Source organism: Cyprinus carpio, chromosome A21 (assembly GCF_018340385.1).
Source record: "Cyprinus carpio isolate SPL01 chromosome A21, ASM1834038v1, whole genome shotgun sequence".
NCBI classification, from domain to species: domain Eukaryota; kingdom Metazoa; phylum Chordata; class Actinopteri; order Cypriniformes; family Cyprinidae; genus Cyprinus; species Cyprinus carpio.
In genome coordinates this window covers 3,187,287-3,202,260 of record NC_056592.1, presented here as the reverse complement: position 1 = coordinate 3,202,260, position 14,974 = coordinate 3,187,287, and the positions used below count along the sequence as shown (strand labels likewise).

Below are 14,974 nucleotides of genomic sequence, written 5' to 3'. Positions count from 1 at the left end.
GAACGGGAAGAAATGTCCCTGGAATTTCACATCAGACGCTTCTGTATTTCCAGAAATACTCTCTTTGTTGGAGACAAACTTGCTCGCACATTTAGTTTTTTTTAAAATAGGGCAATTAATGTAACAAAACGATGGTGTATAAATGTAATAATCACCTGTACAACAATATATATATCAAAATACTATATTATTACAGTCTGATACCATAATACATGTAAGGAAATTAGCAGAAACATCCAAATCCAGATCTTTAACAAACGTCTAACCTTCAAGACAAGCAAATGGACTTTGGAGAATGTCTAAAGCAGATACTGCTCAATCGAAACCAATAATAAATGGACAGACATATGACAACATTTGTATCCTTCAAAGTCCAAAATCCAACTTCACAATAAGAGTCATTAAAACCAAAGTACACCTACAGCTAGTTAGTGAACTGCAATAACAACTAGTGAAACCTCAAGAGAGCAATGTTACACTTCACAATACCAAGCGACCAAATACAAAGTCCATCCTGCCTTAATATTATATATTACACCTGTTACATCAGAAAACAAAGTCCGAATGCCTCCACAGGAGCTCTACAATGACCCTGATGAATTCAAATCCTTCCTGTATGGAATTTCAGCACATCTGTTCTCACCTGTATCTGCTTCTCCAGTATAAAAATAGTCCGAGTCCCCTAGAAGAGGTTGGGTTCTCCGACTGCTGTTCCCCATGTAGAACCCGGACAAGTTCTGGTTATTGAACTTAAGAACTAGTTTAGACTTTTTCCAGTCGCATTCACCTCAAACAGTGATCTTTGGAGGTGATATTGGGCATTTTCTTCAAGCCCCAAGACATGAGCCAGCTGTCCATCTACATCCAGGTCAGAAATAAGCATCCGGGATCAGAGACATCACTCAGGGTTCGCGGTTAGTCACCCTCAGTCGAATCCCATGACCCAGCCTGACTCAGACATAAAAACCGAGAGGAATCTAAAAATAAACTCAAACAGAACTGCAGAGAACTTGTGTGCCGGATGATGTCAGAATGCCAAAACATCCTGATTCCGAAAGGAACTAGGGAGCAATGATGGTCTAGATCCACAGATGACAAACCACCTGATTTGAGAAACGATCGATAAAGCCTACGGCATGGAAAACAGCGCACACGCAAACAAAATTACACCGATCTGGAAAAAGACATTGGAAACCGGTCACTATATTTTAAACCTCCATTACAGGAGAAATAAACTGCAGACATCAGATAATACAGCTCACATCAGAGCGAAGCGCTTTAAATTCTCAATCCATGTCTATCCGTTCCACACTTTATTCCCACAAAGCCCTGCACACACGCCTGCTTCTCTCAAACACACACACAGCGCAAGCACCATCTAATTACTGAAGCTCAGGATAGTAAGAGCATGTTTTTCATTCTAGTAATCTACTGCACTCATTTCTCTAAAACCCCAAATTACAGTTTCAGGATGAAAAACAAGTGGCCAGAGACGACTTAAAATAATTCTGCACTTATTCTGGCCAATCGAAGAATGGAGCACGCTGAAGCAAAACCCATCAGGGATTCAAAACTACAGCCAAATAAAGCCTTTTGAGTTATTAGATTCATTTAAAACTCATTTTATTTTAGATCGGCATTGAAAACTTTTTTACATTGAAAAATTTTACTCCAAAGCCCTTTTAGAATGAAGACTTTAAAAAGAAGACGTTAAAAATTAACTTAGACCTCGATTTAGACTGATTTGCAAAACCACTGAAATTGTTTCACAAAAACCACTTAAATATTCACATTAAAACTTGACTTGCAATGTTGACTTGCCAACAAAATGGTCATGAAGAATATATATATATATATATATATATATATATATATATATATATATATATATATATATATATATATATATAATATATATATATATATATATATATATATATACACACACAGTACAGACCAATGTTTTTGAAAGAAGTTTCTTCTGCTCATCAAGCCTGCATTTATTTGATCAAAAATACAGAAAAAAAACATAATATTGTGATATATTTTTACAATTTAAAATAAATGTTTTTAAATGTATTATACTTTAAATTATCATTTATTTCTGTGATGCAAAGCTGAATTTTTAGGATCATTATCGCATGATCCTTTAGAAATCATTCTAATATGATGATTCATTATCAAAGTTGGAAACAGTTCTGCTGCTTTAATATTTTTTCAGAACATGTGATACTTTTTTAGGATACTTTGATGAATAAAATGTAAAAAAATAAAAATAAAAAAGAAGCTATTTTTTTAAAATATAAATATTTTGTAATAACAATTTACACTACTGGTCAGTAATTTGGGGTCAGTTATTTTTTTTTCTTTCTTTAATAAATCAATACTTTTATTCAGCAAGGATGTGTTAAATTGATAAAAAGTGATAGAAAAGAAAATATATTATTAGAATATATATTATTAGAATTTTTTTTTTTTTGAATAAATGCAGTTCTTTTTAACCTTTTATTCATCAAATATATTAGACAGCAGAACTGTTTCCAACACTCATAATAAATCAGAATATTAGAATGATTTCTAAATGATCATGTGATAGACTGGATGTTACATGTGACACTGAAGGCTGGAGTAATGATGCTGAAAATTCAGCTTTGCATCACAGGAATAAATTTTTTTTTTTAAAGTATATTCAAATGGAAAACTATTATTTTAAGTTGTAATAATATTTTCACAATATTACTGTTTTTTTTCTGTATTTTTGATCAAATAAATGCAGGCTTGATGAGCAGAAGAGACTTCTTTCAAAAACATTAAAAATAGTAATGTTTCCAAACTTTTGGTCTGTACTGTATATATATACACACACACACACAATTTTCTCATCCTGCCCAGACATGCACTAGTCTGGATCTGTTGTGTCTGAATGTCTCAGTAGTATGTTATCTCTCAGTTTACTGCTAGACTGCATTTAAGACTCAAGCATGTGCATGTGAGCAAGCATTCACACACACTTTTGTTGTCTGGGATTCACATAGCAATGCAACGATTCATAATTAAACACATACACACCCCGACTGAATGCACTACACATCTGCATGCACTTATAAAGAATTTTGTTATCGGGGATTTACAAACGGCAGGATGCAACTATTCATAAATACATCCAAAACACCCACCAAATACATGACACATTATTACAATAGAGTTATTTTGCGAATGTCACAATCTCTCAACCACATGAAAACACACACAGACGATTGCTCAGAACTGCTCAAATATAAAAGGGCACGTTAAAGAAATGACATAATTTCTACTGAAATCTTATTTTAATTATTGAAGATAAAAAAAAACTGTCATAATGTTCTGAACCAATTATGGGTTTATTTCTCACATATTTTGAGATATCTGAAGAAAAAGTCTAAGCTTATGTTCAGGTATACAGTAGTCAACATTTGAAGGGGATCAAAAAAGTTCATCAAAGTTGTCCTAAGACAAGAAGGGGTATTGTTTTGGTTTTAGGACAACTTTGATGAACGGTTTTGATCCACTTCAAATGTTGACTACTGTATACCTTGCAATTCTGACTTCATAACATGCAATTACAACTTTATATCACACAATTCTGACTTCATAACATGCAATTACAACTTCACATCACACAATTCCGACTTTACAACACACAATTGTGACTTTATATCATCTAAATCTGAGAAAAAAAGTCAGAATTGTGAGAAAACCCAAAATGAGAATTGTATATAAAAATCTCAGTTGCCTTTTTAATTATTTATTCAGTGATGGAAACGGGCTTCCGAGAAAGCCACACAGACACATTAATGACAAAACTTTCATTTTCACTGAACTGTTCCTTTAAGTTCTTCCATCCCTGCAAGACATGAGCGCACGATCTCAAGATTTCTCACACACTCGTTTTCCTCCCAAAGTTCATTTTCTCACTGTTGTAAGGAAGTTGAGGGAGGTCAAATCAGCTTCCTGGTTTTGTTGAGCACCGCAGAGAAAAAGAGAGAGGCACAGAGGGAGGCTAGTTCAAAGCAGCTGAACGGCTTTAATATTTCGGCATGAATGACAGTGCCATTATTACATCAGGTCAGCGTATCCACGGCGACAGAGAAACATGTTGATACCGAGGATTACGTCAGTACACTCTTTCAGAGTCAGTCTGCACACTCTGATCTTGTTGAGTCGGGCTGGCTTTAGATTTATCCAAAACCATCCATCGATTCGCCTGACCAACAGAACGCACAAAAGACAAACAGGCGACCCGGTAACCAAACACACAAACCTCCAAAACAAACAAAGCGGGTGTATTCAAGCACATGGGTGAGCGCACACATACCCATAGACTTCCTACAGGTCGCTACAAGACAGGACACAACGTGGACCTGAACAAAACATGCAAAGAATGCGGCTTCACAAAACCTCTCTGAAACGCAAAATCATGCCTGTATATTGTTCAAATTAGGTTCATTCTCAAATAAGAAGTGCCCTGACACGATGCATAAGGCTCAAACACATTCTAAAATGTGCCTTTCGGGTGTGTCACAAAGGACTGTTCAGGTTCGTAACGCCTCGAGATACGCATTCTTTACTTTCCCACCAGGAGATCACTCCCATTTCACTAAGAAATCAGCTCAACCATAGAAATTAATAGTTATGGACCAATATCAAAACTTTAATGGACATTATTAGTGTTAGGATTGACCTACCGGTCAAAAGTTTGCGGTCAGTGTTTCTTTCTTTTTATATAAACTGATATTTTATTCCTTTAAATTGATCAAAAGTAACAGTTAATACTTTTATATTGTTATCACAGTTTCCACAGAAATATGAAGCAGCACAACTAATTTCAACATTGATGATAATCAGAAATGCTTCTTGAGCAGCAAATCAGCATATTAGAATGATTTCTGAAGATCATGTGACACTGAAGACTGGAGGAATGATGCTGAAAATACAGCTGCGCATCACAGAAATAAATTACATCTCAATATATATTCAAGTATTAAACAGTTGCAATTAGATAAATGCATGAAAAAAATGTTTTAATTAAATAATATTCTTTTGAAATTATACCATCTGCTTCCAATGTCAACCCAACCAGCAACCAATCATTTAAAATAACTGCATTGCTCAATGATACAGTAACTGATACACTGCATTGTTTATTCTTAGTAACAGTTATAAACCGAAAATGAGCTTTTTATTACAGCAATAGCCACTGAACAACAACATAACTTCCCCTGCAGCCTCACCCTAAACCCTGACCCGGTGCGGGTGGGCAGGACAGCTGTTTAGGGTGAGGTGATCAGGGAGATTGAGTTTCCTTCCCACCGCCGAAAGAAACCTCCTGTCGCTTTCCGTTACTAGACTCACCACAACCAGATAGACACACACACACAGTCTCCAGTCTGTGTTGTCATACACCTAAACTTAACATGCAACATGACAGCATCCAACTCTGTCCAAAGAAAGCCAAAAAGACGGACAAATTCAACATATTAAACATAATTTATACATGCATGCCAATTTTAACTAATATAGTAATATTCAAACACATGTTATTTATAAACTGTTCTTTAAAGAATAATTTCACAAAACTTTAATGCAAGAATACAACAAATATAAAATGCACATATGAACACTTTAAATGGTTTTAAGAGCATTTGAGCAACCTAATCAGCCACTAAACAAGAGTAAAATGCATGAAAATTAAATAAACCTGTGCATTACACACTGCATTATTTCTGTGTCTGTGTGAAATCAGTCAGCCTGAGCTCACGAGACTGACACCCGCAGCAGGCTGGAGAGAGTCTCCACTGTTTGCACGTGAGCAAGCATTGATAAAAGCATCTTTAATTACACAGACAGGCGGCCAGAACTGTTTCTGCTCGTTTGCATGCGTCTCTCGGTTGAAAAGCACCGGGATGATCCCGGTTAAATGTCCCGGGCGGCAGCGCGAGCTCTGGCTCCCCAGCGGGCGCTAGCGCGTGCTAACGGACACTGATTTATTTATTCCACCCCCTATTTATAGGTCGAAATAAACATTAGAGACCCGTGCATTTGGTGCATACTTAAAAAGAGCATTAAATGCATCGATTAAAGAGTGAGGAGCTGTTAAAGTGCGATCGAACCGGGCCTACAGACTCAACGGGCCGGTTCGCGCTTACCGTGCTTGCTTTCTATTTTCCCCGACATGATCGCGGCGCTGGCCGGAGCAAATCCTCAGCTTGGACAGACACAGGAGGACGAAAGGGGGGATTTAGACCACAGTAATCCCGAGGTGTGTTCTTCAGCCACACATTTTGACGTACTGGCTCCGTATGGCCGCAGATCCCTGGTAAAAAAGGGCAAGAATCCGTTCAGATGCACACGCTGGCGACAGACAGACAGTGAACGCTCCTGCTGATGATGTGTGTGTCTGTGTGTCGAGTCCCGTCCCGAGAATCCATCGGGATGCGAACACAGCGCCGCTCTCTGACTGGAATCACGAGCTACAGGGATGAAAGCGGGCTTGTTTGGGGTCGGCTCGACGGGAACACTTCCGCTGAAACGAAACCCCTATTATGTCATTATTTACTCTCTTTCGTGTCCTTCATAAGCGATTTTAGCTTCGTTGTTCTGTAGAACACAAAATGAGATGTTTGTCGGAATGTTCACGCTGCTCTTTTCCATTCCAAAGCTATCAAACTCTGAAAAGGACAAATAAAAGCTAGAATAAAAACAGTCCAAGCGGCTTTGACGTATTAATTTATTTTTATGTCATAGTAAGCAAACCAGTAGTCTCTCTATCATCTTCTGTTGTTACTGGCTAGTAGTCGACTGATGCAGATATCTAGAAAGATCCAAAATTGTTGATATATACGTGATATATGCTAATTTAATGAAATAAAATGAGATGATACACATACATACAGAAATAAATATTTCCCTTTTACACAATCTGTAATCAAAATATGTAAATAACAATTACTATTAAAGATATGTTACTATTTAACAACTTTTTATCTGGTTTGCCCCCCCCCCCTTTCCTGACATAAAGTAAAATAACACAATATTTTATAAGTAAGATTATTTAAAAAAAATAACTACAGTAAGTTTAATTACTGACAAGACATTAAAATACATAAAATAACACAGAATACTAAGTGTAGAACACTTTCAGGTGTACTCAGAAAAACTCACTGAAGGATCTGAAGTGTGGCGATCTGCTGCCATCCAGTGGCCAAATTATGAAATCACAATATTACTCAAAATAAAGTATGCACTGGGTGAATAACTTTCTCTGTGATATACCGTGATATATAGCTGCCAAGACAGTTTTTAATTAAATAGCAAACAATGAAATGCTACAAACTCAATAATTTCTAGTTTTGGTCAATGACGTGTCTCGTTGTTTATAAGCTGAGAGACACTAATGAGGAGATTTTGTGGCGCTGCAATTACATTGTTCACCGCTAGATGGGGCGCTGGAACTCAAAAACACTCAAAAAAAATTCTATATTTATATAGCTTTTCATTTTCAACTTTTGTTCTGACTGGGGGAAAAACACTTAATCAAATGCAAATGTTTACAGTTTCAAAGAATAAGAGAATTAAAAAAACACAACAAGATAAGTGTGTATTTTCTTTCATTATTATTATTATTATTATTATTCCTTGTGCAGCAAGAAGTAAACTTCAGTGTTCTTCTAAACAGAGAGAATGTCAAAAGAGATTGAATAGAACTTGAAGCTCTCCTAAAGGAACATACATGTCAGTTTGAAGCCTTTTGTTGTTCTGTATAATGTTTATATTAGTTTGAGTTGAACTGTATGGAGTCAAATGCACTGCAGCGTCTCTCAGTATGTGTCTGTGCAGGGAGTTTGATCAGTTCATGTCAATATCTCAGCTGGAGCGTTTGCTCGGGTCTGTGGGAGATTGTTTGATCCGCCTGTCTGTCTGCGTGAAGGGTAGAGCTGCGCTTACAAATATCAAAATCTGTGAGAGTCATAAATATACAGACAGATGAAAATACTTCATATGGAGGAATGCTTTGTCTTCTGACCTCCAGCATTAAGACATATTGACTGATGCGCATGCATGCGTGTCCTCAAAAACACAAGAAGAGAGGATCAGAAAGGTCAAAGGTCATCCTTATAACCTGCTCAAGAAATAGAATGATCCGTCAAGTGTGACACAAATACATATACGTACACCGACACACACAGATAAGGTCAATAGGAGACTCTCACTTCACACATCAAACTGCTTACACACACAAGCACTGAGACTGAAGCATTGATTTTGACACGTTCCATAAATTGTGTCTCTTGACTCTTATTATTTAAAGGAATAAGACATGAATCCTGACACTATGAGATATACAAGTAAATGACCTTATTTTATTTTCTCAATTTTTACACGCATTATAGTGTAAAAACATATATTTGTTATTTGTTTATTGAACAGTAAACAATAAAATAAAAAGAAAAAATCTTGAAAATTTGTATTTGTGTGTGTGTATAATATAATAAATAAATATATATATATATATATATATGTGCATTTAGCACATTTTGTAATCACATTACAAAAATTGCAAATATTATATAAAATATATAAATTTTTTAAAAATATTATTGTTTATATGTGTTTATTGTAAAATTAAAAATTGCAAATATTATATAAAATTAATTATTACTATATATGTAATTGTTTATAACTAACCTACTGAAAAATGAGCACAAAAATAAAACTGCATTTAGATATGCACCACATTTTGTGATTGGGTTGCAAAAATTGTAAGTATTATATAAAGTAAATAGAAAATTAAGCTTTTTATGCACTTTGCTGAAAATGAATGAATGAATTAAAAATATATTTAAAACTTTTTATTTATTTTGTATTTTTTACATTTTTATATTTAATTAATTAAAATATTTAAGTTTATTTTTTCTTGTACTTTTTAAAGCCTAGTTTGTACCCATCTGTGGATTGCGTCATGTTTCATGTGCCAGTACATCTACATGACTAGACGGTAAGAATATGACATTATATTTGAATAAAATCAAAATAAAAGATGAAACTACTGCAGAGGCAAAATGGACAGAATGACAAGAGTGAAGGATGAAGGGATGACATTTAGAGGAAAACAGAAACCAGTACAGAGAAACCCCATGGGTGCAGGACAGGCCGAGAGAGAAGAAAGGGTGTTTTTAAGGGTGTTTTTGGGTTGAGGTTTGACTGGAGGACGGGCAAATATCAAGGTTTTTGGACTTGCTGTGCTGGATGACACAATTATGACACACACACACACAAATATTTTTCAGGGAACATTTATGATCTTTATGAGCGCCATTAAAGAAACATCAGTATAACACACACAGACACACACTCCTGTGTGAAAAATACCCTGATGAATGTAATGAGTTTTAATAAAACATAAAACTTTGTTTGGAATGAAAACTATTTGCTCACTGCACAGTTTATGTTTCAAACAGAAATATGATTTTTGTGTTAAAATGTCTTTAGATAGTCCAGTCAAATACTAGTACTACTACTATTACTAATAAAATGTAAATGAATCACTTTTAATGTTTTTCTCTAAATAAAAAAATCTAAACAATCTAAAACAATTAATGATAAAATTTGCTTTTATAATTAAAAATCCTAAAGACAAACGGATTTAAATAAAAGATAAATAAAAATATTTTTAAAGTATATATATATAAGAATATATATATATATATAATATATATATATATATATTATATTTATATAAATTATAAATAATGTTTATTTTATGTTTCATATTTTATTGCAAAAAATAAAATAAAAAAGCATATACAGCACATTTGTAGAATAATATTTTATTTGTTTTACTAGTAAAATAAGCAATGAATAGGAAATAGGACAAAATAAATAAATGAACCAGTATTGTATTCCAAACCGCACAGAGTCAAAGGACAAGTGTGCGTGGGATTTTGCTTCAGTGTTGGTTCCAGTGAGTGAGCCAGGGATCGAGTCCAGTGAATGACCACATCAGAGACACAAACACCACCGCAGAGGGGACGAGGACAGGCCTGCACTGTGATCCATACGCCTTAATGAGGAGAGAGAGAGAGAGAGAGAGAGAGAGAGAGAGTTTCCCCTTGATGCTGGATACACCAGCGGCGTGAATGACACAAACACACAAGCTGACTGGCATTTGTGTGATGTATATAACATTGATTCAAGGTTACATTCATTATCATGGCATTTTAAAAGTGCTCCAAGAAATGTTTCTTCACTGTAAAAACTGCACACACACACACACACACACACACACACACACACACACACACACACACAGTGGCCATTATCCCAAACCACACTTAGAACTCATTTAAAGAAAACAACATCCGTTAAGCTCATCCAGAACAACAAACACACAGACTGTAATTCATTTTAAAACTCCCTGAAGTCAACAACTAATACAGAGCTAGTTATGAATATAATAATCTTCCTTCAGGGGCAGAAACTGAATTGTCTTTAGCCTTGTGTGTGTGTGTGTGTGTGTGTGTGTGTGTGTGTGTGTGTGTGTGTGTGAAGTCTTGCATGTGCGCTGCTATTTTAAATCGATGCAGCACAAACCCAATCAGAAGGACTATTTAATTGGCCAGCGCTCGTTTGCATGTGTGTGCTGCTGTGAGGTGTGCGCTTTAAACTCTCTCTCTCGTGTACTATTAGTATTTTACTTACTGCGCAGTACATAGACTTCAAATGAAAACAAAATCATTTCATATTGCTGGATGATAATTATAATAATTTTCAAACTGACAAAAATATTAGGTAGATGGAATAATAAAATAATACATAAATGTAACAGTAAAAGCATTCACCAGCTTCTTTTATGAAACCATGTCCAGTTTTTTTCTTTAATCTAAAAATCTATATTTGAACAACTAAGGATAAGTTATAAAATAAGATTTTATAAACAATAAACTAAATAAGAAATAAAAATATTGAAGTTAATAATTAAAAAAGATTTTATTTAATAAACAAATTATTTAATAGGAAAAAATAAATTAATGAAAAACAGCTTAATAATTAAAAAATACGAATGCAAATAAACACTTAGAACAAATATATGAAGACATATTTAAAATAGTTTAATTATTTTATTATATTTGTATTATTAATTATTTTATTATTCAATCAATCTGAATAATACATGTTATATACATAATATATGGACATATTTAAAATGCTTTAATTATTTATTATTTAATTATTAATTATTTTATAAATGTATTATTTTAGTTGTTTTATTAATTAAATTAGTAATTATTATTCATTATTTTTTGTATTAATTATTTTATATGTATTTATGGTAGGTGGATGGAATAATAGCAAAATCATTAATTGCATATGAATATAATTGCATTTAAAAATCATTTAAAAATGAATAATTAAACAATTTTATAATTAGGAAATAAATTATTGTATTTTATAAAAATAAATGCAATATTAAAATAAATATAATAATTAATAATTCTCCATTTTAAAAGTTAGTGATTTATTTCACTTTTTAAATTGAGATTTTTTTTTTTAAAGGAATTAAAATTAAACTATATAAAATCTCCATATTTGCAATATTCATTCAGACTACATACTACAGAAATAGTATGGGTAGTACATTATTATGCTGATCCAAACAATCTGTCTGTCTCTGTGGTATGGAGTCTATATGGTTACTCTCAGCAGTGCAGCACATTAACACATCAAACACACACACACACACACACACACACACACTGTACTTCTTCAATCCGGCCTCTCGTGTGACGTACAGGACTGTTGACAGGAAACAGATTAACACTTAATGTAGACTGATGTGTTGCCTTGATCCCGCTCAACACACACTCATATTCAGTGTGTTTGTGTCACTGCAGCCTAGCACGTCTTATCTTTAGCATTTTTTTAATAACGCACTTTGTGTCTTTTTCCAAGATTAAATTTTCTTTTCAATCGGAATACTGTCAGATCAGGTCAGAGGGTCATTTCTTTTACAGTGCGGCTTTCCTAAAGAAAGAGCTCACATTATTTTACAAGAAAATGTGATTGAGACCAAATATAATAACACCCCAAGAGCACAGTAAATTACAAAAACTGGGAGAAATTGAAAAAGCAACAAACATCCACTGCAAAAGATGGACAGACTCTGAGAGAGAGAGAGACAGATGTGTGGATCAGGGTCAGACCTGCACTTTCTCACGACCTCCTGATCTCAGCTCCAGCGTGAACGGCTGATTAAGCAGTTATTGATTAGACTGGCTTGTTAGCATTAACACACACACACACACACACACACACACACACACACACACACACACACACACACACACACACACCAGAGACTCAAATGAATTAACCAGATAAATATTTCTGCTATAGACAGGACAGCACAACAATCAATAAACCTCACACCACAAACACCACTATATCCTCAACATTTGTCCTTCAACTTCTGAAATAAAAGAGTAACACGATGGAAACATGGAACTCCAACAAAACTTAAATGGGTCATGAATTGAGAAATCTAATTTGATCTTTTTGGAGTTTACATTGAAGTCTTAAAGGAGACATGCCCCTTAAAACTGAGAGTTCGAAGACCAGAGGCATTTATTTAGAGAATTTATTGCTAAATTATGACTGATTTTGATGTAAAAACAAAAAGTTCATCAACAGTAGAAGTGGACCAAACAGAACATTATTAAATACATATATTTAAAAAATCAGTTCATGGCACCTTTAAAAACATCCTGCTCAGTTCAGCTACTTTTATTCTAAAAATGAATTCTAAAATTCTAAAAATATTCTAAAATTATTATTCTAAAAAATATTATTCTAAAAGGTTTTCTTCTTATTGTTGTGATGGTTAATCCGTAATGAGCAGTACAATGCTATTTTCCAATTCTGTCATCAATTTTTCATTGCTAATGTTTGTTCAATTACCAGGAACACAAACACACATACATACACACACAAACACAAACACACACACACACACAACAACACACAATAACCGTCCCACGCAGGCTACATGTGTCTCAAACCCTACAGAGCTGCTGACCTACACTGCGGTTGGGCATCACAGGTGTTTTCAAACCATCACGACAATGATGACTAACACTCCTGACAACTCACTAGGTTTTGAGTCACAGACAAGTACTCAAAAGGATTTTAAGCACCAAATCAGTATGAACTCAGATTTGACTGTTTAATTTCTTAAACTTTTATCAACATGCTCCACCTCAGAAATTATTATAGACACACACAAGTACACACACACAACTGAATTGATTTAGAATTAAATATTTTTTAAATAATATATATAAATATATATACACACAAAAACAAATTAAATAATTTAAATTAAATTATATATACTACATATATATACTGTACACACACACACACAAAAATAATATATATATATATATATATATATATAGACATATATATATATATATATCATATATATATATATATATATATATATATATATATAATGTTAATATATATTAAAATGTTGAAAAAATATATAGTTACGCAACTTTAAAATATTAAATCCATTATAAATCAATTTTGCAATCTTTATAAAATGTTATTAAAAATGTAAAAAAATCCTGAACAATCCTGAATGAACAACTGAAAATCATGGATACATCATGGATTAACAATGCGGAATAAATCCTTTTCTACATTTTTATTTTTTATATACCCTGTTTAACTGGGAAATATGTCAAATTACAAAAGTAAAATGGATTGTGCACTCTATTGTCAATTATTTTATTATTTTAAATTAACATTCTTTTATTTAGCTGGTTTTCAGGGGTTTAGGTGTGTTGAGTTGTTTTGTTAATTTGTGAATTGTATTTAAATTGGTATTTTTCTGGATTGTTTAGAATGTGGATCCAGCCGGTTCTAGATCCGTACGTGTCTGGACGAGCAGATGGCTGTGTGTCTGGAGGGTGAGCATTGAGCAGTGCTCTACTGACACGTCCCTCAAAACATTTCCAAAAAACACTCACGCAGCATTCCTGGCAACATCCAGAGCCGACACCATCTGTCTCCACATGCACATACAGCGCTGAATAAATGTTATTGAGGGACACATGAATCACAGAGCCATGAATAACATATCAGCAGACATCATCATCATCATCACAGCATGATATTCAAACAGCTCTTTCTGCTCCTTTGTTTCTCCTCAGCAGCAACACGATTACAAAGAGAGCACATGAAGAAGCTGAAGTCTCCTGCTCTTCAGATGTTTCTCCTGAGAAAAAGAGAGTTTCAGAAGAGATTGAAACAGCTTCTCAAACTGTGCTTAGATTTGCCTGGTCGGGAGGTCAAAGGTCTATGGAGATTATTTCTGCCACGAATAGAAATGTAAATAGGTAATTGTGACCTTTTCATATCACTGCTCTGATTTTTTTATATCACAATTCTGACTTTTTTTCTTCACATTTGTGAGAAAAGTTGAAATTGTGAGATGTAAGCTGAAAAATTCTGAAAAAAAAAACATTTGCAAGCTATAAACTCAGAATTCTGAAGAAAATAATTAAAATCACTAGATGTAAACTTTGAATTCAAGAAAAAGGTCAAAATTGCAAGAAAAAAAGAAAGATTATCTAGATGTAAACTCTCAATTATGAGTTTATTGTAAAGAAAAATTAATTGTGAGATAAGTAGTCGCATTATTTATAATAGAAAAAAAGTCAGAATTGTAACATGTTTATAACTTGCAATTTTGAGGAATAGAGTATGAGTTTACTGTAAGGAAAAAAAAAATTGTTATGAAAGTCACAATTACTTTTTATTTTTTTTAATCCAAACATAATGAAAAAAACTGACAATTAGGCTACACTCGTAATTACAAGTTTAATGTGAGAAAAAAGTCTGAATTGTGAAATATAAACACATTACATAC

At 33.7% G+C, this 14,974-nt stretch overlaps 1 protein-coding gene across 8 annotated transcripts in view; it reads right to left on the bottom strand.

Moving 5' to 3' along the window:
• Window positions 1-6,543, bottom strand: part of LOC109065214 (rap guanine nucleotide exchange factor 1-like) — a 37,116-nt gene extending 30,573 nt beyond the window's left edge. For 3 of the 8 annotated variants that reach the window (XM_042778568.1, XM_042778569.1, XM_042778570.1), the window contains exon 1: window positions 6,186-6,543. In XM_042778568.1, coding sequence (XP_042634502.1) covers window positions 6,186-6,213 — 28 coding nt within the window. In that variant the 5' untranslated portion in view covers window positions 6,214-6,543. The remainder of the gene's footprint in view (window positions 1-6,185) is intronic. The other 5 variants (XM_042778571.1, XM_042778573.1, XM_042778574.1 and 2 more) reach the window with 2 other exon arrangements.
• Window positions 6,544-14,974: the final 8,431 nt, after the last annotated feature.